A 20,242-nucleotide genomic window follows, 5' to 3' on the forward strand; every position below is an offset into this window, starting at 1 on the left:
TAAAGAAAAACAATCACACCATAGAACTATCGACCTAGATCATAGGTCGATATACAACAGGATATATGCAAATAAGACGAATGGAAACGGGGAGGACTTTAAATTATAGATATTAGCTGTTGTAAAGGGGTTAATGTGGTATATTTAAATTTGGGATGAATATTTGGATTTCAAGTAATAGAGAATCTAGAAAGTGAGGCAATATTGGACTCTTTGGATTTAAATTTCAAGGAAAAGAAGATATATCGGAACAGATGAACTATTTTGGTTTTGGAGTGAAGGAGATCTTTGAGAGGATTACTCGAATATTGGTAAGGATGCGTCGAGCAAAAAGTTATTCTTTGTTCGACCTTTACAATAAACAATATTTCCTGAAATATTTTGATTTAATTTCAAGTTATTCAAACATCAAATCTTTATTATATTAGTTCAGTTGGATATAGTTTAATCAAAATATGTTTTCATCAATGCATTTGTTATCCAATTGTAGGATAATAATCTTTTTCTTCATAAAAGTCTCATAATATTATCAACATTTTGTATTCATTTGTTACTGGCACTCGTTTAAAACATATTTCAATTTCGTGTTATTATTTTGGATTTTTATATATCATCATATCATATAATCATCACATATGATCATACTATTATCATTTAAGAATTTTCCTAAAAGATGCATACAGTGATTTTTTTTAAAACTCTGTAAACAATATTTAAACAATCGATACTAAAGAAACAGATTGAACTTCCTGCTGATTTATGAAATAGAAAAGCTCAATGATGTACGTGCGTGTTTGAAAAAAAAATATGAATGGCAAGTTTTTACTCTGCTGATACAACGTTTAGTCTGAACTCTTTGAGGGGCAGAAGTATACGTAATGTATCGCCTTTTGAACATGTCTAGTTGGGCATTATAATAATTTTCTAGGAAATGTCCAGGAAAAGGAGTTATTCATTAATTTGGTTGATATGTCAAAGGAAAAACTGTTTTCAGTAAGATCAGGAATACTTAAAATGTCACCGTTAGTGTAAACTACGATGAAATATGTATTTTTAGTAAATCAGATATTTTTATCAAAAAATAAATATTTTGAAGCAATTGATTTACAAACAAATCTCTAATTAAAATTACTTGTATAGTATAAAATATATTATATCTAATCAAACTTTAGTGACTAAGGTCACGTATTAGTTTATACATGCATATTTCATTTATAAGCTTAGAATGATGAAGCAAGACATGTATTTGACTCTTGTTATCCTCCCTTCGTATAACAATTTTGTGTATATTAATAACAATTTCAAGCTCTTGCTATGTACCGCCTTATGTAAATACACAATTTGCACACTTGGTAGTGCCGGCCCTGCTCACAAGTATACACGTTTACTTGCCTATAAATAGCATTATTTATGTATTTATGTCAAGAGAAACCTCACATTTGATATATATTCGAATGTTCACAACAGAACGATAGTATGCATCTTGTATCTAAGTTAACAGTGGTTGGTATATTATTGATAAGTACTATTTGGGGAAAGAAAAATGCTAGTAAAGAAATAGGTGGTAATCCTAGGTACCACCAATTTCTTTACATAATTAATATAGACAATAATAGGGGTGGCCAGAAATATTGGGAGCTGCACCTAAAGTTTTTGGTATAAAAACAATAAAATATATAAAATATTATATTTATTAGCAGTCATGTGCCGCTCGCGAGCCATAGTTTGGCCACTCTTGGCCTATGATACAGATATTCAAGTTTCACCCAAGCAAATATTGATGGTCACCAAGACCGTACATGAGAAGAATGAGATGTAAACCTAACCTTTACATTAGATAAAATTAAAAGCTTTTCAAATTAAAATAATTTCCAACATCCTATGATATGAAAATATATTATTAACTTACAATAATTCCACTTTGGAAAGCGTCCACGGCTAATCACTATTTAATGATTTACTTACAAATTCTAAACTCTATACAAGCCAACTTGATAGTAAATGCAAATATGTACATTCGTCTACAATCATTAAGTGTTGGGATACTTTTCTAAAGATTGTATCCCCCACTAGGTCAATCCTCTATTATAAAATACGACCAATTTCAAATACAAAATTAGTCTAAGAAAAGTTGTTTTAAGAATTTGTTAACAGTGATTTATTAAGTGTTAATTATTTAAACTCTGACTTACTTTTATCGTTGCTGAATATATTATAATGTTTCTTAAAACTTAAGTGTAAGTGCCTTATCTCATTTTTTTAATAATATATATACTTGAAATCAGAATTGTTCCTTTAGAAAAATATATTATCACTTCTATGTTGATAATATTATCTCTCGTATATACAAGATACTTAATTTTTAGCGCTCTATATAGCACACGTTCGCAGTGATTAACGAATTCTCAGGTGTTTAAATTATTTGTTTTATACGAAGGCCATTGTTGATATAATATTATATCACCAAAATTTTACATATATATATAATCGGTGAAGGTGTTAAGGTCTGGTAATAAGTCAAAATGGATCGTTGGATTGGAAAAGTTTGCGTAGTCACCGGTGCCAGTTCTGGAATTGGAGCTACCTTAGCTGAGAAATTGGTTGATCTTGGAGTTGTGGTAATAATAATCATTAATTGTATTTATAAAAAATATTACATTTAATTTATGTTAGTGAAATTGTGATTGTGTCATCAAGATGCTTTGATGTTTGAATTAATGTGATAAATCTCAAAAGTCATAATATGTTGGACTTACATGCTAACTATTTCAAAGAAAGTTGAACCTTTGAACCTATAGTTAAACTCTCCATTTTCACGGCACACTTAAATTTTCTAAATTAAATCGAGGCATAACTCTTGTTTCAGAAACTATCATAAAATCGAGTATGACTGTTAATCCTAACCTAACAGCTAATCCAATCTAACCTTAAATTTTTACAAACTAATTCGGTCAATATTAAACATAATATCTGATACAAGTTGTAGATCGTAATGATCTAACATCATAATAATTTTGTTGTATGTCTAGGTGGTAGGTCTAGCAAGACGCGTTGAAAGGTTGGAGGAATCAGCAAAGGCATTGGTTGGTAAAGCTGGAAAATTGCATGCATATCGATGTGATATAACGAAGAAGGAGGAAGTCATAAACGCATTCAAATGGATTACATGCACCGTTGGACCAATTTCAATTCTCATCAACAATGCCGGCGTCTCCAGACATACTACTTTAATCGATGGGGATGACAGTATTTGGAGTATGGTTCTGGACACGAATGTGATGGGCCTTTGCCTTGCTACAAGAGAAGCAATCGCATCCATGAAAGCCAACAGTATCGACGGGCATATAGTCCATGTGAATAGCATTGCTGGACATACGGTCTATTCAAATAACATGTACTCTCCGAGTAAGTTTGCTGTTACGAGCATTACAGAAGTGATGAGGAAAGAGTTATTGAACGCAGAGAGCAAAATCAAAGTTTCCGTGAGTACATGTTACATAATTTAAGACCAATATACTTGATGCTTGACTTTATAGAGCATTAGTCCCGGAATGACCGACACGGAGATGTTAAAATTGCAAGGCGATGAAATAATCATACCCGACGATATGCCAGCGCTTAATCCAGAAGACGTTGCCAATTCCATTATACACATTCTTGGTACTCCGCCTCACGTCCAGGTATTGATTCTAAAATTAGTAATCTCGCATCAGATTTAAACATTATTTTCTTGACTTTCAGATACATGAGTTGATCATAAAACCAGTGGGCGAGGCATTTTAAAGGAAGATGAACTTGTATGTTTTGTTTTTATACGTTTCTTTATTTAAAGGACTATTATATAAATAAAATTATTAAAGTTTAGTTATACGAACTTTTTATTTTTTTCGCCACTTGATTTTGGCCTGAAATTATGTAGGGTAATATTTCTTACATTATCCAACATCATCCTTGTTAAAAAAGAACTATGCAAAGCCTGTATGAATTACCACCACTGGCTAGAAATCTACCCAAACCATCTTGTTTCATAGTTAATACACGACCATCATCGGAGGCTTACATTGAAATGCGGATAACTAAACTTATTTACTTGTATCTGAGAACAGTTAAGTAAAATTATGGTTGGTTAATTTTAAGCAAACTATACGATTAAAAAAAATCTTACTCCACCTACTTTTATAAATTTGCCTATATTTTTTTGTTTAATTATATAAAAATGTATTTATATGACATTTGCAACATATCATTTTAATATATAAAAATGTAGTAAAATACATTGTAACACCTATTTGTACTTGAGACTAATTTTAATTCTGGTTTATGTAGATAATTCAATATTGAACATTATTAGTTTTTATTTTATATAGAAAGGTTACATAATTTTGGTAAGTTGAAGCTTAAATAAAAAAAATAAGATAGCAATATCTAGTAGACGATAATGTTATCTAATTTTTATCATATAATTGTGTTTAATTGATAATTGGATTAAATAAATTGCGCTACTTGTAATTTCTAATTTCAGTAAATAAGCAAACTGCATAATGGAGAGGTGGAATGGAAAAGTGGCCGTAGTGACTGGTGCCAGTTCAGGAATTGGAGAAGCTCTGGTCGAAAATTTAGTTCGTCAAGGATTGCAGGTATAACTAAAGTAGATCAAAGAATGATCTTAATATAAAGTATTTTTAATTATATTTTATTTATTACTGTATCTTTGCAGGTAGCTGGATTGGCTAGAAGAGTGGAGAGGATCGAAGAAAATGCTAAAAAATTAGAAGGATGCAAGGGAAAACTGCACGCATTTTACTGCGATATGACCGACGATGCGACAATTATCGAGGCCTTTAAGAAGATCGTTAACACGTTGGGTCCTATTCACATACTTGTCAACAATGCGGGGATTACTAAAGATGGTACGCTCATTAAAGGAAACGAACAGGTCTGGAGGCAAACAATGGACACGAACGTGATGGGTCTTTGTTTGGCGACACGCGAAGCTGTCAATTCCATGTTGGAAAATAACATAGATGGACATGTTATCCATATAAACAGTATTGTAGGCCATAAGATGTTGCCCTTGAACATGTACTCGCCCAGCAAGTACGCACTTACCTGCATCACCGAAGTGATGAGGCAGGAATTGAATCAGCTGAAAAGTAAAATAAAAGTTTCCGTAAGTACACTACCATTCATTTTATCTTTAACAATAAATATGAAACGAACAAATTATTTCCTGCAGAGCGTCAGCCCAGGATTCACCGAGACAGAACTAGATGGCGCACAGAACATGCCTAAAGATGCACCAAGATTAATGCCTACCGACATTGTCAATGCCATAGTTTTTGTTCTTAGCACTCCTCCGCATGTTCAGGTAAAAATAATAAATCATTTTTTTGTTATGTTTAAATTTATATACTTAAAATTAAATCATTCTTAATTGTGTTATTTTATTTTTTATAGGTCCATGAACTGATCATAAAACCAGTTGGAGAAATATATTAATTAATGGTTTTTGTGAAAGAAATATTGTTATGTTTAAAACGTAGTAAAATGAATAAAATACAACACTTCAGTTCGAGACGCGGTAATATATATTTTATTTGCTCCTTTTTTAATTTAACTGGAGGTGGAAAGCTCCGAAAATTCATCATGCTTTTCTGGGCCTAGGGATGGCGTATGGGAGCAGAGGAAGAGGAAACGAGGCAATCTCAAAAAGTCAAACACCAAATCCAAAAAACTACGAGCGATATTAGTTAACGACTTTCAATAATTATTTGATTTGATTTTGTTGAATTATTCATAATAAACTTTAAGAATAAGAAATTATATAAAATGGAATTAGATTATTAATTGTTGTTATTTATTATTAATAACAATATATTATTATTGTATTTGTTTTCGATAATAAACCTACGGCTGTCGTCAGGTACGGCTCTCGTCAATAAGCGATTTGATGAATTATGCGGAATTATACGGTTGTCGCCTATTAACCATTCTATATATTATTGTAAAATTTGTTCTCTTTAATGATTATTTTATCATCTTTTATAATGTGTTTTGTTATACATATTTTATATATCGAGCTATTTATTTTACCTAGATGTATTGACTGCATTTATTTTATTCACATTTTATTTCCGAATGTAGGTGCAGTAGTAATATTTCGTTTAGTGCTGCAATTTTCTTATAAAATTTCTTATAAAAATAATTATTATTAGAAATGTCACGAGACAAATTTTACAAAAACATGGAACTTTGCAGCTGGACCGAAAAGTATTGAAACCATTTATAATTTAGGTGTAGTAAATTTCATGAAAAGACATTTACCAGTTAATGATGGAATATTAACTACTGAAAGTACACAAAAAAGACTAAGAATTTGCTATGTATGTTCAAATACTGTTTGAGGTGAAAAAAAAAGAAAATATGATACAACCCGAGTGTAAAATACGACTTTGTATAAAGGACTGTTACAAAATGTATGGCACAAATTATTCATATTTTCGATTTAATTTTTCATTTTACCGTAAAATATGTTTTTGATGATAATATTGTGTTATTTGTATTTACAGAGTTTTGAAATGTATTGTAGTTCACTATATTCATAAATAAATACATTTTTGTGTTTATGCAGCCAGTTTTGTAAATATTTTTCAGTTAAAGTGTTAATAATAAATAGTAATAATTAATAATTTAATTATATTTTAGATTATTTCTTAATGTTAAGTTTTATTATAAATAATTCTATATTCAATAATAAAAGATACTGTCGACTTTTTGATACTGTCTGGAATATGGTTGTAGGGATTTCGATTGTCACCGCAATTTAATACATAAAAATTCGACAATTGATACATTGTCGAAAATTGTATTTGCATTCAGGTATATTTACCTACATTAACTTATCAACATGTTTTATGTATTCAGTACTGGTTCTTACTTAGAATATGTTACTTGTTTACTGTTTATTTTAACTTAGACTTATTATTGTTTTTTTAAATAATCGCACAAGGTCAACATTTTACGCAATTAAAAATTAAAATAAATATTGCTAAATTATTTACATTTACAGTTTTTTTTTAATAAAACAATTATTATTATTGCAACAGAAAAAATATTCAAAATAAAACCTTAATACAATAATAATTATAAAATAAAAATAATTTTGTAATGATCAATTCGTGCTTTCGCAAAAACTATAAAATATTACAATTGTAATAATTGTTTGTACTTGAGACTAATTCTAATAGTACAATGTTGAACATTATTACTATTTAGTTGAAAAGTAGCGGTAAAGTTATAATACAAAATATAAAATTTCTAGGTGTTAAATAAAGTAGCTTAAATTAAAAAAATAAGATAAATCTTATCGTCCGGTACATATTTTCCATGCATTCAGATTCCCCACTATACTTGTGTTTAATTGTTAATTGGATTAAATATATTGCGCTGCTTGCAATTTCTTACTTCAGTGAATAAGCAAACTGCACAATGGAGAGATGGAATGGAAAAGTGGTCGTAGTGACTGGTGCCAGTTCGGGAATTGGAGAAGCTCTGGTCGAAAATTTAGTTCGTCAAGGATTGCAGGTATAACTGAAGATCAAAGAATGATCTTAATATATTGTATTTTTACTTATACAATGGATTCCGCTTATTCGGGACATATCAGGACTAGTATATTGTGTCCCGATTAAGCGGCTGGCCCAATTATCCGAAGTTCCACAGTAATAACAGCATTAGTGTTTTTTAATATTTTATTTAATAAATTACATAAAATTAAATAATTCACAAAACTATTCGTATGTATCCGTATATAAACGGATATAAAACGGAATATTGTCCAACAAAAGCGGAATATTTTCTTAGTTTTGTTTTCGTTCTTTCTGATTTTTCCCTTATAACCTGTCCTGGGACACCGGTTAAGGTGTCCCAATTAAGCGGAATCGACTGTATTTAATTTATTACTGGATCTTTGCAGGTAGCTGGATTGGCTAGAAGAGTGGAGAGGATCGAAGAAAATGCTAAAAAATTAGAAGGATGCAAAGGAAAACTGCACGCATTTTATTGCGACATGACCGACGATGCGTTAATTGTCGAGACCTTTAAGAAGATCGTCAACACGTTGGGTCCTATTCACATACTCGTCAACAATGCGGGGGTTGCTAAAAAAGGCATGCTCATTAAAGGAAACGAACAGATCTGGAGGCAAACAATGGACACGAACGTGATGGGTCTTTGTTTGGCGACACGCGAAGCTGTAAATTCCATGTTAGAAAATAACATAGATGGACATGTTATCCACATAAACAGTATTGCAGGCCATAAGAACATATACTTGAACATGTACTCGCCTAGCAAGCACGCAGTTACCTGCATCACAGAAGTGATGAGGCACGAATTGAACCAACTTAATAGTAAAATTAAAGTTTCCGTAAGTACACAAGCATTTAATTTTGCTTTAACAAAAAGTATGAAACAAATAAATTATTTCGTACAGAGCATCAGCCCAGGATTCACCGAGACAGAAATAAATGCCGCCCAGCACATACCTAAAGAAGTACCCAGATTAATGTCATCCGATATTGTCAATGCAATAGTTTTTGTTCTTAGCACTCCTCCACATGTTCAGGTAAAAATAAAAAAAAAATTGTTATGATTAAATTTATTTTTTAATGGGATTTTACAAATTTGAAATTGAAATTTATTATAATAATAAGATCATTGTTAATTGTGTTGTTTTATTTTTATAGGTACATGAAATGATCATAAAACCTGTTGGCGAAACGCATTGATTAATGATTTTAGATTATTAATTGTCAAAGAACGATTGTTATGTTTAAAACGTAATAAAATGAATAAAATACAATTTGTACACATACTTGAAGTGTTTTATATTGATCTAATATGATAGAAAAATGTATAAAGATTTGAGAAAGTCAAGTGTTTACAAAATATTGATTTATCAAATTATCAATATGCTGTTTCAGATTTAAACCTGTTCTCCAATTGGTTTGATTATAAGCTCGTGCACCTGAAGAAAAATATTTTAAAAGTCAATTATTAAATAAGTTGAAAGTATATAATTTACCTGCACATTGGGTCTTGTCCCGAGGATGTAAACGATACCATCAACGATATCTTGCGGATCCAATCTCGGAAGAAGCTCTATCTGTTCTTTGGTGTAAGTCTTCTCGAGCATTTCGGTGTCGACTATACCCGGACTGATGCTCTAAAAGTTAATGCGTTAATGAATCGAAGTAATCGGACAAGTTATAGATTTTACTGAAACTTTGATTTTGCCAATCTCCAGCAGTTCCTTCCTCATGATTTCCGTGACGCAGGTTAGGGCGTGCTTGCTAGGTGAATACATGTTACCAAAGTACAGAATTCGATGACCTCCGACACTGTTCACATGGACAATATGACCGTCTATGTTGTTGGTCCTCATTGATTTCACCGCTTCCTTCGTAGCCACGCACACTCCAATCAAATTGGTGCCGATAATATCTCTCCACATTTGGGCATCTCCTTCGATCAGGTTCGTCCTCCTGGTGCATCCAGCATTATTTATCAGCACGTGGATCGGACCTAAATTGTTTTCTGTCCATTCGAAGGCTGCGATTATATCCGAATCTTGAGTTATGTCTACTTTGAAGGCATACAGTTTTCCAGGAAGATTTGTCAAAGTTTTTGCTGCTTCTTCGACTCTTTCAACTCTTCTTGCCAACCCAACGACCTTAAAAATATAAATTCTCATTTATTTAACGCTTATTCGGTGTTATTATCGTCATTTACCTGCATTCCATATTCTACCAGTTTTGCGGCAATTGCTGCTCCAATTCCAGAACTCGCTCCAGTTACCACAGCTACTTTTCCGTACCAACGATCCATTTCGCTGAAGAGTGTAGCAATTTGTAACAGGACAAAACGATTTAACGCTCATTTATCTAACCATTGCCACTTATATATGCCAGAAGGGGAGTTAAATGAATAATAATTAATAAAACCTTGAACATGTACATTATGTTGTTTCAATTTGTAATCATGTAAGCAAATGTAGCAAACAAATAAATGGTAATGCTTAAAATAATGTCTTATAAATATGTAAAATTTCGTATTGTTTAAAATAAACAATTCACAAAATTGTAAACAAAAACCGGGGTACAGGTAAACGTCGTTTTACACCGGTTCGATTTACATCACAATAATACCGCTGCAAAATAACGCTTTTTAATTGCTGATTTTACATTTATATAGTACTAAACCCTACAGTTACCTCACTGTAAATAATGGTTCATTTTAAGCCGATTCGATTTGCGACGGCGTAAAACGACGGCTACCTGTATATCATTTCATATTTTGTAAAAGAAGGCGAATTAATTCTTTAAATATTATAGAACAACGATTCTCAACCAATTGGGCCATGACCCAAAATTGGATAGCATTATGTTTTTAATGGATTGTGAAATGGTAGCTGTCATCTTAGATACAAGATGAGAAACGAGAAACTCTTAGCAAATGGAGTGCAGAATAACTACAGACAAATATGTTAGGATGAGTTGCAAAAAAGTTGAGTACCTCTGTTTTTGATGGAATAACTATCAATATTACCATTTCCAAAAAATATATTTGTAGGATTTTGGCTCAAGATAACACAGCTGTGATAAAGGCGATACGGCGAGCGGCATTTTTATTTGGTGCTAAGCCTTTTTGGCCAAGTAAAGGTATGCCCTTACTGATCAAAGCATACAACGTAATGAGCCGATGGGAATACCTGATATACAATTCGTCGATTCAAGACTATTTTAATTTGTCTGTGAATGTTCGTTTTAAAAAATGGAACAGGGTTGATTTTATGAATAGATGTAATGATAGTGTACCAATGCAACAAATCACCCAGAGTTTCCTTTTATTTTTAAACACACAATGGAAAGACCATGTTCATAATTACACAGATGGTTCTGTTTAACAGGATCCAAGGTCATCTGCCTATGGGTTGTATGTAGATCAGAGGGACATATCTGAGTGTGGGTACATTTCACCATTGTCCTCAATATTTTCGGCAGAGTTGTATGCCATTTATAGGGCTATGAGAATTATTGAGTCGAATGGATGGAGAAAGGCTGTGATATTTTCGGATTCAAAAAGTGCGATGGATGCAATTGAATCCACACTGTATTCAGCGAAGGATAACTTTATTATATTTAAAATTAAGGCTCTACTGGGCATGCTGGAAAGGTCAGGCACGAAGACTTCGTTCTGCTGAATGAAAGGGCAGATGCTCTGGCCAGTGAGGGACATATGGGAAGGAGAATGACTATTGCATATACCGATTTGTATCCAATTGCTATCAAGGACGAATAACAAAAATGGCAATACATATACAGTAACGCATCAACTAACAGAGGGAGAAGATACTTCGAATGGAATTCCGCAGTGAGAACTAAACCATGGTTTGTGAGAATGGGCTTCACTAAGAAACAAGAAGTATTGGCGTTGAGTAGATTGCGATCTGGACATGACAGATCGGCTGCTCAATTGTTCCGTATGAATCTTTTGGAATCTCCAGACTATGTTTGCGGTATGATAGCCACTACAAATCATATATTTTTTGAATGCCCAAATAATAGTATACATAAGAAAGTCCTGTTGAAGGAATTGATAGCAAATAATGTAAATCTCCCAACCTCAATAGAAGTATTGCTAAGAATGGAAGAAGGCAATATCTACAGAGTAATTTTAAAGTTTATAAAAAAATCAGGTTGAGTTGTTTGAATATGTGATGTAAGTTGTTTATTTGAATTTTTATATATTTAATTATTTTTATCGGTTTGTTGGATATTTTGTATAACTTAACTTTTTGTGACATATTTATTTATTGCTGGTACCTTATAACAATTCACATAATATTTGACCTACCTATCCGAGACCTTCCATATTGTGAAAAGAATCGCCGGGTCCCGGTTCGTGAAGAGTTAATATATGTTTTGTTTTTAATGTTTAATCTTATTTAATATGGCATTGATTGGCTACATGCACCCCGTTGTGCGAGCTAAGTTGCATACTCCTAAGGAGTGGAAGAAATAGAAACAGAAACAACTATCAATATGAATATTGTACAAAAAAATACGAAGAGCACTTGACTTCAGTATTTCCGCCCTGTACAAAATATATAAAAGCATTTTATTTCATACTCAATAGAATAAATATTATAATAATATTTATTAAAAATAAAGTGATAATTAATTAATTATGATATCTTCGATAAAAACATACATCATATTTTATGAAAATATAACAACGATAATTAATAATATTACTTATTACACAGTTTCTTAGAAATTATTGCAAATCGCAAAGAATTTATTTCCAAATTATATTATTATGTACAATAGAAGGTCAACTATTTTGATAATATGAGTAAGATTACTTTAAAGAATACATATCATTGGGATTGGATAGAAATCGGTTGAAAATAAAAACATGACTCGACTTTCTTTTTTCCGGTCGCGTAGATAAAAAAAATCCACTTGAAATTTGATTTATTTAATAATTGGGATAAGTACATATACATTTAATTTGGCAATTAATAGAGATAATAATATTTGGACGTCGTTGAACTGAATTTGCTGAATTTGTTATTTCTCAAAATAATTGAATGCACATACATATACATTTTAATTAGTTTTTATTTTGCAATTGTCTAGAAATATTTACCAACAAATGAATGACATTGATTACAAAGAAATGAAAAATAAACTGAATAAGTATTTTTTTTATAATCCTTTATTGCCAACTTTTTAGCAACAAGTGGATTTTTTTTGGCCATAAGACAAAAAACAGAAAAGGAAACAAAATAAGCGTGGAGCGGAACGATTTCCCATCGGAAACCTTCCAACAAACAAATTCAAATTTAACTAAAAATCATTGTGATAACAAATCTACCCAAATAAAAAATAATTCTGACGACACCAAGTAATAACTTAAAAAGATATTCAATGTAATTCACGAATAAAATAAACTTTTAGTTTCTAAAGGGAAGGTCGAGGGTGTTGTGTCTCTGTAGTCTGTGGGGGGTGTCGCTGTTTTCCAGTCTATTCTGGTAACGGGCACTGAACTTGGGGATTTCACTCTTGTTCATGTTCATGTGGAAGTCTCTGTGTAATAGTAATAAGTAAATTATTAATTATCGTTGTTATATTTTTATACAATGTGATGAATGTTTGCATCGAAGTTATCATAATTAATTAATTATCATTTTATTTTTAATAAATAAGTATTTCGTAAGTTTTTCATTTTGAAATATTAATTATTTTTTAAACAATTTATTTAGTTTTGTAAATAGTGATTATGAGATAGTTTTGTTTAAAAATAGTAGGTCATTTAAGTAGCACATCGTAAAATGCATCTTAAATTTTATCTAATTTGATGATAAAATTTACTTAAAAAGGTAATATGTATTATCAAAATAATTGAAGTATTTATCTCTGCCAGAGATAAAATCTTATGAGGGCGAAACAAGTTGTATTATTTGCTATAAAGTATGAATTGCTCAAATAAATGACTAATTCTATTAATAGTAATCAATTAAACTCATGTTTAAAACCAGACTAATTGATGAACTAAATATATTCAAAAATAAACCACACATAAAGATACTTGAGGAGAAAATTTATGTATTAAAAAAAAATGTGTACTTTTTTTTTAGAATTACATTTAATAATTTAAATACTTTCATATTATTTATAATGCATTCTTAGTAAATAGTGTAGTGGTTAATAATTATTGGAAAGAGAATAATTGTTATGTTTAATACATTGTTAAAAGTATTTTTTTGTGTATATTATACTACTAAATTAGAATTAGAATTTTTAAATTAATCAAAAATTTGAATGAATAATTAATGTTCGATTGATTATGATTAAAAAATAATATTTTAATTAGTTTTTATTTCGCAATTGTCTAGAAATATTTACCAATAATTATTACATTCTGGGATATTATGAAATAATCGATGTGTTAATAGATTAACTTAAATATATTTATTGTTACAAAGTATTGTAATTAATTATATTATATACATTACTTAATGTAAATAATGTTTGGTTTAAGCGATCTCGCCAATTGGTTTAATGACCATCTCTTGAACCTAGAATCAAAAATAAAAATATTTCTTAGCACACATTGATATGCAATATAATTTTTTCTTACTTGAACATGCGGAGGTCTACTGAGCATGAACATGACAGCGTTCGAAACATCGGTACAACTCAAAAGAGGAATTTTTGCGATAGCTTCGGCAGGGTATCCGTTGAACAATTCGGATCCCGTCATTCCAGGTGAAATTGCCTGAAGAGAAAAAATCTATATATTATACTGTTTAATTATCAATTTTTAAATATACGTACGGAAATTTTGATTTTCTTTCCTTTCAGGACCAATTCCTGTCTGGTGGTTTCGGTGAGGGCACTAATACCGTGCTTGATGGCTGGGTAAATACCCATTTCCGGGTTATACACATGATTGATAACGTGCCCATAGATGCTGTTCACATTGATGATGTGTCCGTCAACATTGTTTGCAATCATGTCCTTAATAGATTCTTGGCTGATGATGCAAGGCGCCAAAAGCATCGAATCCATCTGCGATTTCCACACGCTCAAATCACCATTGAAAGTGCCACCTTCCGCAAGGAATCCAGCGTTGTTGATCACAATGTGGATGGGTCCGACGTTGTCCTTGACCCATTTCAGGGATGCCAAAATATCTTCGACGACCGTCAGATCGGTTTTCAGGCTGTAAAACTTTCCTGGATACTTTCCGAATTTCTCGACCATCTCGTTCATCTTGTTCTCGCGGCGCGCCATCCCTACCACCTGGAAACCAATATATTTGAACTTCCGTTTACTATATTAAGACAAAATTCTTACGTTTATTCCGGACATCACCAATTCTTCGGCGATTGCAGCACCGATACCGGCACTTGCGCCGGTCACTATAGCAACTTTTCCTACCCAACGGTCCATGTCCGATGCTGCAAATGAATTGATTGTTAGCAATGAGAAATGATTGCCCGCTTTTATGCGAAAAGTAGACTGTGAAAAAAAACTTATTACACAATGGTACAGTTGATAAGATAATTTGTAATCTATTCTATGACGGATATAAATTGTAAGGTATTTCAGAAATTACCAAAATTGCGTCACTTGAATTGATCTATAAGCTTTGTAAACTCACAATAAATACGCTCTACACCAGTAGTCGATATTACAATATTAGTTCTACTTTTTCTTAGAGTGTTGCGACTAACTTATTTAAAAACTAGCAATTATTAAAATGCTCAACCATTTATATTAAACAGAAAATTATACATGATTAACGTCTCTCTTTCCAATCATTACTTTTACATTACTTGCCGAATTGTAATAGCAGTGATTCTCAAAAATTTTGATAAAAAAAAATTCTGCAACCCCCTTTTGGACATACAAAATCTCAGAAACCCCCCCAAGAATGGGTATGTGTAGAAAAACAACCATGATTGATCTATCATAATTTTTTTGTCGTGTCCCACACTTTGAGAGTCACTGGTATATAGTATAAAAAACAACATTATTTTATAGAGTGTAATTAAAAACAAATCATAAAAATCACTTTTATTTGCATGACTGTCTATTTTATTTTATAGCACTTTTTTACTTTCCAATCTTGTTAGGAGTTCTGAATCTATTATTTAGTTTCAGTTTTAATATTTAGAGACAGAGAGAAATATACTTACGTTATATACAATAATTATAAGCCAAAATTGGCGTCTCAGTCTTTTTGTTACAAAAAAATAACTACTAAATGGGGGATTAACAACTAAATAACCGAACTCCTAGTTTTTTTCTAGAATTAGATTTATATTTAAATATATTTTCATTCGATTTTTATAAGTTTTATATAAAACATAATAGTATGTCAATGTACCAACTTTAGTACACGAGCACAGGAAAAAAAAGCTTGTTATTTTAAATGTACACACGGTTAGTATAAATTCGTCTTCACCAATAACTTTCATTTATATACGGATCGAATTTGTGGGCGTAACTTCTTTTTTCTTCTATTTTTTTCAAACTTTGGAACTGACTGAGAGTCTATGACTAAAAAAAATCGCTGCTTACAATACATTGAAAAAAAGTAAATACATTATAATAAATAAATAAATTATATACAAATCAATTTAGAACAAATATAAATAAATTAGGAAGACGTTTTCAAATGTGTAATACATAATTAAATGTAAATTTTATGTGTGAGCGGCGGCCGGCAAACATTTTATGTTTTTTTTTATATAATATTTTGCCAACGGGCATTTTAAAACTTAAAAACGTTCCTGACCCTCTGCTCAATGATATTTGATATGTATTTTTCAAAAATTATTTCATCATATTATTTCATAAAATTTATGTAATACCCATAGAACTGATTAAACACATTCAAAGTTTTACTCAAGGATTCAGATTTGTATCTCACAAAGGCTGTATTAAAACAACTCTTGATAAAATGCTGGATGAAGTTACCTTTGAGTACTTAACATTGGCGAATCCACTCAAATAGATTTATTTTACTTTTAAAGTTCTAAAGCAGCGTTTCTCAAACTTTTGGTCCGCGATTTAAAAATTTAAAAGATCATCCATTATTCGGGATGATCTTTTAAATTGTGTATGTGTAGAAACGGTGACAATCGAAATCCAGACTTTTGCAATCCCGATTTTTAAATAACAACAATTAATAATCAAATTGTATTTGAGATTATTTCATTTGTTAAGGTTTATTATGAATAATTCAACAAAATTAAATACATTAATAATAATTTATTGTTATTTATTATAAAAATGTAGCATAAGGTGACTACACTCCCAAAAAAAATTAAAAATGTTATTGTAGAAATTTTCGATATAGTCGGGATTATGGTTGTCTGGATTTTGATACAGTCAGGCTTTCGGTATAGACCCGTGTAGAAAAACCGGATTAATATGTAACAAATTTTTCTGCAATGTCACCCCCACATTGCAAAAAAAATGAGAATCAATTTGCTAAAGAATAATTTCCATAAATATTTGTTTTATATATAAATATAATAACATATTAAATAATAAAGTAATAGAAATATTACAATTTAAATTATATTAAAATATATTTTTTTTCCATTAGACAATTGCACTAAAACTAACAACCAAAGCCTTTCCAGTTTAAAAATATTAATTAAAAAACGGCACATGGAAGTTAAATCACCAAATATTATATGAAGTAAAACTTCATTACTTATAGAAATGTTTATGGAATTTATAAAGTAATTAACATTACATCAATTAAAGTTATTATGTATGTTTAACAATTTAAAATATCTTTTGCTTGATTTGTTATGCAATATTCACTGTAACAGAACTAAAATAGTCTTTAAACATTTCTCGAATTTGCAAAGTTTCTTGAGTTGTAGTTTCTATCAATGGAACAAAGTCACCAATTGATGATTTATCGTTTGGATTTGTTGCTTCCAATACCACTGGGCCAGATATAAAATTATGAAGGGCGCATGTTGCAAGTAGAATTATATCCACAAGATCGGGCTGCACCATCATGGGTTTGCAGTATATTTTCCAACGAGCGAAGAGCATATCAAAAACATTTGAGACCACTTGTCGAGCATGAGTTACACGCATGTTGAATACTTCGTTAGATAAATCCATGACTGGGCTATAAGGGCGAAGCAAGTACCTTTTCAGTGGAAAAGTTGCGTCACCGATAAGCACGTACGGCATTGGGTATTCAGTGTCGTTTAACGTTGTTCCGTTCTGTGGTATACAAAATCCCCCTTGCTCCAAACACTGCCCAATTCGAGATCTGTTGAAAATGCTGTCTTCGACATTTTGCCCATACGATCCGACGTCGATTGCAATAAACTTGCAATCGGCATCAATCATTGCTACCAGCACCGTTGTATTGTCTCCATTATAATTATAGAATGGAGAGCTGGTATTGATTGGACATTTAATTTTAATACTTTTGCCTACAATTGACCCAATGCAATTTGGAAATTTCCAAAGTTCTTCATATCTTTTTGCAATGTCTAACCACTTCTGCTCAGATGGTTTGGGCATTACAATTGGACTCAATCTTTTCCAAATCGATTCACAAACTTCTTTAACTATCACACGAACAGTACTGTTTCCCAACCGGAATTCAGAACCAATAGTGCGAAATGGATTGCCAGTAACCAAAAACCTGCAATAGAATATTATAATATATATATAATCCTAAAAATATTTTAATGTATAATGTATGTAAATCAATTCGAATGTTTAGTTTACCTCAAACATATTACTAATCTCTCTTTGCTCCCTATTGCTTTCCTAAGCTGTGTGTTTCTTTTCCTAATATCAGTCTCAATCAAACTATGTACAAAATTGAACTCATTCTTGTTCATCCTGAAATAAAGATCATATTTTGAAGGATCCTCTTCTAAGGTGTTCATAATCCTGCTGTACTCTCCTAATTCCTCCCTTTGTGAATTGTTTGGATTCACCCAATGTGACCTATTTGCAGATTTTGTTCTTGTTGTTTTTACATTTTGTGCACACTCTTCATCAGTTTCTGATGAACTGGGATTGTTCATTACAGCACAATAAGTGAACAATATTTAAACAAATAATAGTTCTATTCTGTAAGGTTATGTTCACAGTTTAACCCAGTTTAACTATATATAATGACAAGAATTTAAATTTATTGAGGTGTAATGAACATTGAAATTTATTGGTCTTTGATTTCTATGAAAAAAATGATACACTTATAACTTAGGCTTTCATATCATGAATTCTACTCTTAGTTTATTTGTCTAGAATATGAACTGATCATGTTATATAAGGTGATACTACTGGTCAATAGATGGCAGCAATGAGTAATGATGGTAGACGAAGAAAAGAAAATTTTCAAAATTATATTAATAGACCACCATATACACGCGCTTTTACTGTATTGCCTAAATTCCGATTTGTAAACAATTGCTTTCCCCTGACCCCGCTAACATATTAGTCAAATCATCAATTAATAAAAGCAGGGTCTAGCGAAATTGTACAAGATGCGCAAGCTAAGTGAAGCATGGATGGGAAAAGAGAAGAAGAAAATTATATTAAGGCAGGATATAAATATACATATTTACTATTCAGAACAGATGCTTATTTTTGGTAATAAATCATGAAATAATTTAATTCATAATACAGTAGAACCTGTTTTTGTACGGTTCTTTTTTATGCGATTTATTTTTATGCGGTTTATGAATTCCAACGGCGTTGGAAATGTCGAGAAGAGCCGCATCAATTGAGATACCCCTGGTGCATATATGTACAGCGTACTAACGATTCTGTTAGTCGATTTTAAACAAGAAGATGCGCGTTTTGGATTAACACGAGAAGCAGTGAATCATGTATGTGCATTTTGAATATTTCTCCATATGAACAATGAGAAGTAAAATGTTTTTAATATGTTTCGATGTGTAATTTAATATCTACAGGTTTTACTGTATTAGCCATGACCACTACGGTTATAATTAGATCATGCACGAAAGTAAACATAAATGGAACGCTGTCCGGTATACCTTTCATATTTTTATCATTATATTACGAGTCTAACAAAAGTTCACTAAGTTGTCATTAATACATTTGTTTCTGAAAAAACAAAAATTGTTTCTCAATTTCTTATAGACTAACCATATTTCATGTCAAATTTCAAGAAGATCGGTAAGTGATGTAAGGTTGGCCGAAATTCCATCACAAACATTTGTTTACCCATTCTCTACGGATTTCGACGTGCAAATTTTCTAGGAATGCCAAAATGCCTATGGAGTGAATGCATCAGCCATTGTGACTATTTCCAAGTGATTTCAAAGATTTCAGACCGGACTGTGGAAGACGAACATAGTGAAGGTTGCCCGAAATCTTCGGCCGATAATACAAATGTAGCCCTGGTGAAGGCAAAAATTGACAAAGATCCAAGGGTGACACAGGAAATGAAAGTTGATGAACTGGGCTTGAATGCCATGGCTTTGTCGCAAATATTAAATCATCACTTTGGGTGCACGAAGAAATCCGCTCGATGGGTTCCACGATTTTTAAATGATGACCAAATAAAGGCACTGAATATTTCACAAAAAATATTTCAGCTAACTCTTTCCTTTCACTGTGAATCTACTGCTATCTGCTGCTATCCT

The 20,242-nt window shown here is 31.4% G+C and overlaps 6 protein-coding genes across 9 annotated transcripts; 3 read left to right on the forward strand and 3 right to left on the reverse strand.

Annotated features, from left to right (window-relative positions):
• The first annotated feature begins 232 nt into the window (after window positions 1-232).
• On the forward strand, window positions 233-3,864 carry LOC108565825 (farnesol dehydrogenase-like). Of its 2 annotated transcripts, none has more exons than XM_017925482.1 (4): window positions 233-311; window positions 3,030-3,482; window positions 3,537-3,680; window positions 3,742-3,864. In XM_017925482.1, exons 1-4 carry the CDS (start codon window positions 255-257, stop codon window positions 3,781-3,783), a joined length of 696 nt encoding a protein of 231 aa, XP_017780971.1. In that variant the 5' UTR covers window positions 233-254; the 3' UTR covers window positions 3,784-3,864. The 2 variants fall into 2 exon arrangements, with proteins under 2 accessions (XP_017780971.1, XP_017780963.1); XM_017925474.1 differs by lacking the exon at window positions 233-311 and adding an exon at window positions 2,394-2,618.
• A 640-nt stretch (window positions 3,865-4,504) lies between these two features.
• Window positions 4,505-5,774, forward strand: LOC108565862 (farnesol dehydrogenase-like). 2 transcript variants are annotated; one of them, XR_001891190.1, is made up of 5 exons: window positions 4,505-4,637; window positions 4,718-5,170; window positions 5,237-5,368; window positions 5,458-5,581; window positions 5,665-5,773. XR_001891190.1 is itself a non-coding variant. In XM_017925526.1 (4 exons), the coding sequence occupies exons 1-4, from the start codon at window positions 4,542-4,544 to the stop codon at window positions 5,497-5,499; spliced, it is 723 nt and encodes a 240-aa protein (XP_017781015.1). In that variant the 5' UTR covers window positions 4,505-4,541; the 3' UTR covers window positions 5,500-5,774. The 2 variants fall into 2 exon arrangements, 1 of the variants encoding a protein (XP_017781015.1); XM_017925526.1 differs by having other exon boundaries at window positions 5,458-5,774.
• Window positions 5,775-7,480: 1,706 nt separating this feature from the next.
• LOC108565757 (farnesol dehydrogenase-like) lies at window positions 7,481-8,867 on the forward strand. Its single transcript, XM_017925361.1, has 4 exons — window positions 7,481-7,584; window positions 7,976-8,428; window positions 8,495-8,626; window positions 8,748-8,867. Exons 1-4 carry the CDS (start codon window positions 7,489-7,491, stop codon window positions 8,787-8,789), a joined length of 723 nt encoding a protein of 240 aa, XP_017780850.1. The 5' UTR covers window positions 7,481-7,488; the 3' UTR covers window positions 8,790-8,867.
• LOC108565751 (farnesol dehydrogenase-like) lies at window positions 8,864-9,945 on the reverse strand. Its single transcript, XM_017925348.1, has 4 exons — window positions 9,793-9,945; window positions 9,281-9,733; window positions 9,086-9,226; window positions 8,864-9,028 (listed from the first exon to the last, which is right to left on the reverse strand). Exons 1-4 carry the CDS (start codon window positions 9,886-9,888, stop codon window positions 8,987-8,989), a joined length of 732 nt encoding a protein of 243 aa, XP_017780837.1. The 5' UTR covers window positions 9,889-9,945; the 3' UTR covers window positions 8,864-8,986.
• A 4,112-nt stretch (window positions 9,946-14,057) lies between these two features.
• On the reverse strand, window positions 14,058-15,563 carry LOC108565851 (farnesol dehydrogenase-like). Of its 2 annotated transcripts, XM_017925516.1 has the most exons (5): window positions 15,190-15,563; window positions 14,928-15,031; window positions 14,406-14,873; window positions 14,209-14,346; window positions 14,058-14,146 (listed from the first exon to the last, which is right to left on the reverse strand). In XM_017925516.1, the coding sequence occupies exons 2-5, from the start codon at window positions 15,021-15,023 to the stop codon at window positions 14,105-14,107; spliced, it is 744 nt and encodes a 247-aa protein (XP_017781005.1). In that variant the 5' UTR covers window positions 15,024-15,031; window positions 15,190-15,563; the 3' UTR covers window positions 14,058-14,104. The 2 variants fall into 2 exon arrangements, with proteins under 2 accessions (XP_017781005.1, XP_017780996.1); XM_017925507.1 differs by lacking the exon at window positions 15,190-15,563 and having other exon boundaries at window positions 14,928-15,139.
• A 1,628-nt stretch (window positions 15,564-17,191) lies between these two features.
• On the reverse strand, window positions 17,192-18,846 carry LOC108565841 (putative nuclease HARBI1). The gene is made up of 2 exons (XM_017925494.1): window positions 18,348-18,846; window positions 17,192-18,261 (listed from the first exon to the last, which is right to left on the reverse strand). The coding sequence occupies exons 1-2, from the start codon at window positions 18,650-18,652 to the stop codon at window positions 17,400-17,402; spliced, it is 1,167 nt and encodes a 388-aa protein (XP_017780983.1). The 5' UTR covers window positions 18,653-18,846; the 3' UTR covers window positions 17,192-17,399.
• Between the last annotated feature and the right edge of the window lie 1,396 nt (window positions 18,847-20,242).

Source organism: Nicrophorus vespilloides, unplaced genomic scaffold, assembly GCF_001412225.1.
Source record: "Nicrophorus vespilloides isolate i.1.1-1 unplaced genomic scaffold, Nicve_v1.0, whole genome shotgun sequence".
NCBI classification, from domain to species: domain Eukaryota; kingdom Metazoa; phylum Arthropoda; class Insecta; order Coleoptera; family Silphidae; genus Nicrophorus; species Nicrophorus vespilloides.

Bases quoted from the DNA above. Each gene is read 5' to 3' on its own strand.
- LOC108565825 (XM_017925474.1), top strand. From the start codon at position 2,523: ATGGATCGTTGGATTGGAAAAGTTTGCGTAGTCACCGGTGCCAGTTCT. The intron at 2,619-3,029 runs GTAATAATAATC...TTGTATGTCTAG, and splicing joins TGGTTGATCTTGGAGTTGTG to GTGGTAGGTCTAGCAAGACG. The intron at 3,483-3,536 runs GTGAGTACATGT...TTGACTTTATAG, and splicing joins AGAGCAAAATCAAAGTTTCC to AGCATTAGTCCCGGAATGAC.
- LOC108565862 (XM_017925526.1), top strand. From the start codon at position 4,542: ATGGAGAGGTGGAATGGAAAAGTGGCCGTAGTGACTGGTGCCAGTTCA. The intron at 5,171-5,236 runs GTAAGTACACTA...TATTTCCTGCAG, and splicing joins AAAGTAAAATAAAAGTTTCC to AGCGTCAGCCCAGGATTCAC. The intron at 5,369-5,457 runs GTAAAAATAATA...TATTTTTTATAG, and splicing joins GCACTCCTCCGCATGTTCAG to GTCCATGAACTGATCATAAA.
- LOC108565757 (XM_017925361.1), top strand. From the start codon at position 7,489: ATGGAGAGATGGAATGGAAAAGTGGTCGTAGTGACTGGTGCCAGTTCG. The intron at 7,585-7,975 runs GTATAACTGAAG...GGATCTTTGCAG, and splicing joins TAGTTCGTCAAGGATTGCAG to GTAGCTGGATTGGCTAGAAG. The intron at 8,627-8,747 runs GTAAAAATAAAA...TTATTTTTATAG, and splicing joins GCACTCCTCCACATGTTCAG to GTACATGAAATGATCATAAA.
- LOC108565751 (XM_017925348.1), bottom strand. From the start codon at position 9,888: ATGGATCGTTGGTACGGAAAAGTAGCTGTGGTAACTGGAGCGAGTTCT. The intron at 9,734-9,792 runs GTAAATGACGAT...TATATTTTTAAG, and splicing joins TGGTAGAATATGGAATGCAG to GTCGTTGGGTTGGCAAGAAG. The intron at 9,029-9,085 runs GTAAATTATATA...ATTTTTCTTCAG, and splicing joins GGACAAGACCCAATGTGCAG to GTGCACGAGCTTATAATCAA.
- LOC108565851 (XM_017925516.1), bottom strand. From the start codon at position 15,023: ATGGACCGTTGGGTAGGAAAAGTTGCTATAGTGACCGGCGCAAGTGCC. The intron at 14,347-14,405 runs GTACGTATATTT...TTTTCTCTTCAG, and splicing joins GAAAGAAAATCAAAATTTCC to GCAATTTCACCTGGAATGAC. The intron at 14,147-14,208 runs GTAAGAAAAAAT...TTTTGATTCTAG, and splicing joins GTAGACCTCCGCATGTTCAA to GTTCAAGAGATGGTCATTAA.
- LOC108565841 (XM_017925494.1), bottom strand. From the start codon at position 18,652: ATGAACAATCCCAGTTCATCAGAAACTGATGAAGAGTGTGCACAAAAT. The intron at 18,262-18,347 runs GTAAACTAAACA...ATTCTATTGCAG, and splicing joins AGATTAGTAATATGTTTGAG to GTTTTTGGTTACTGGCAATC.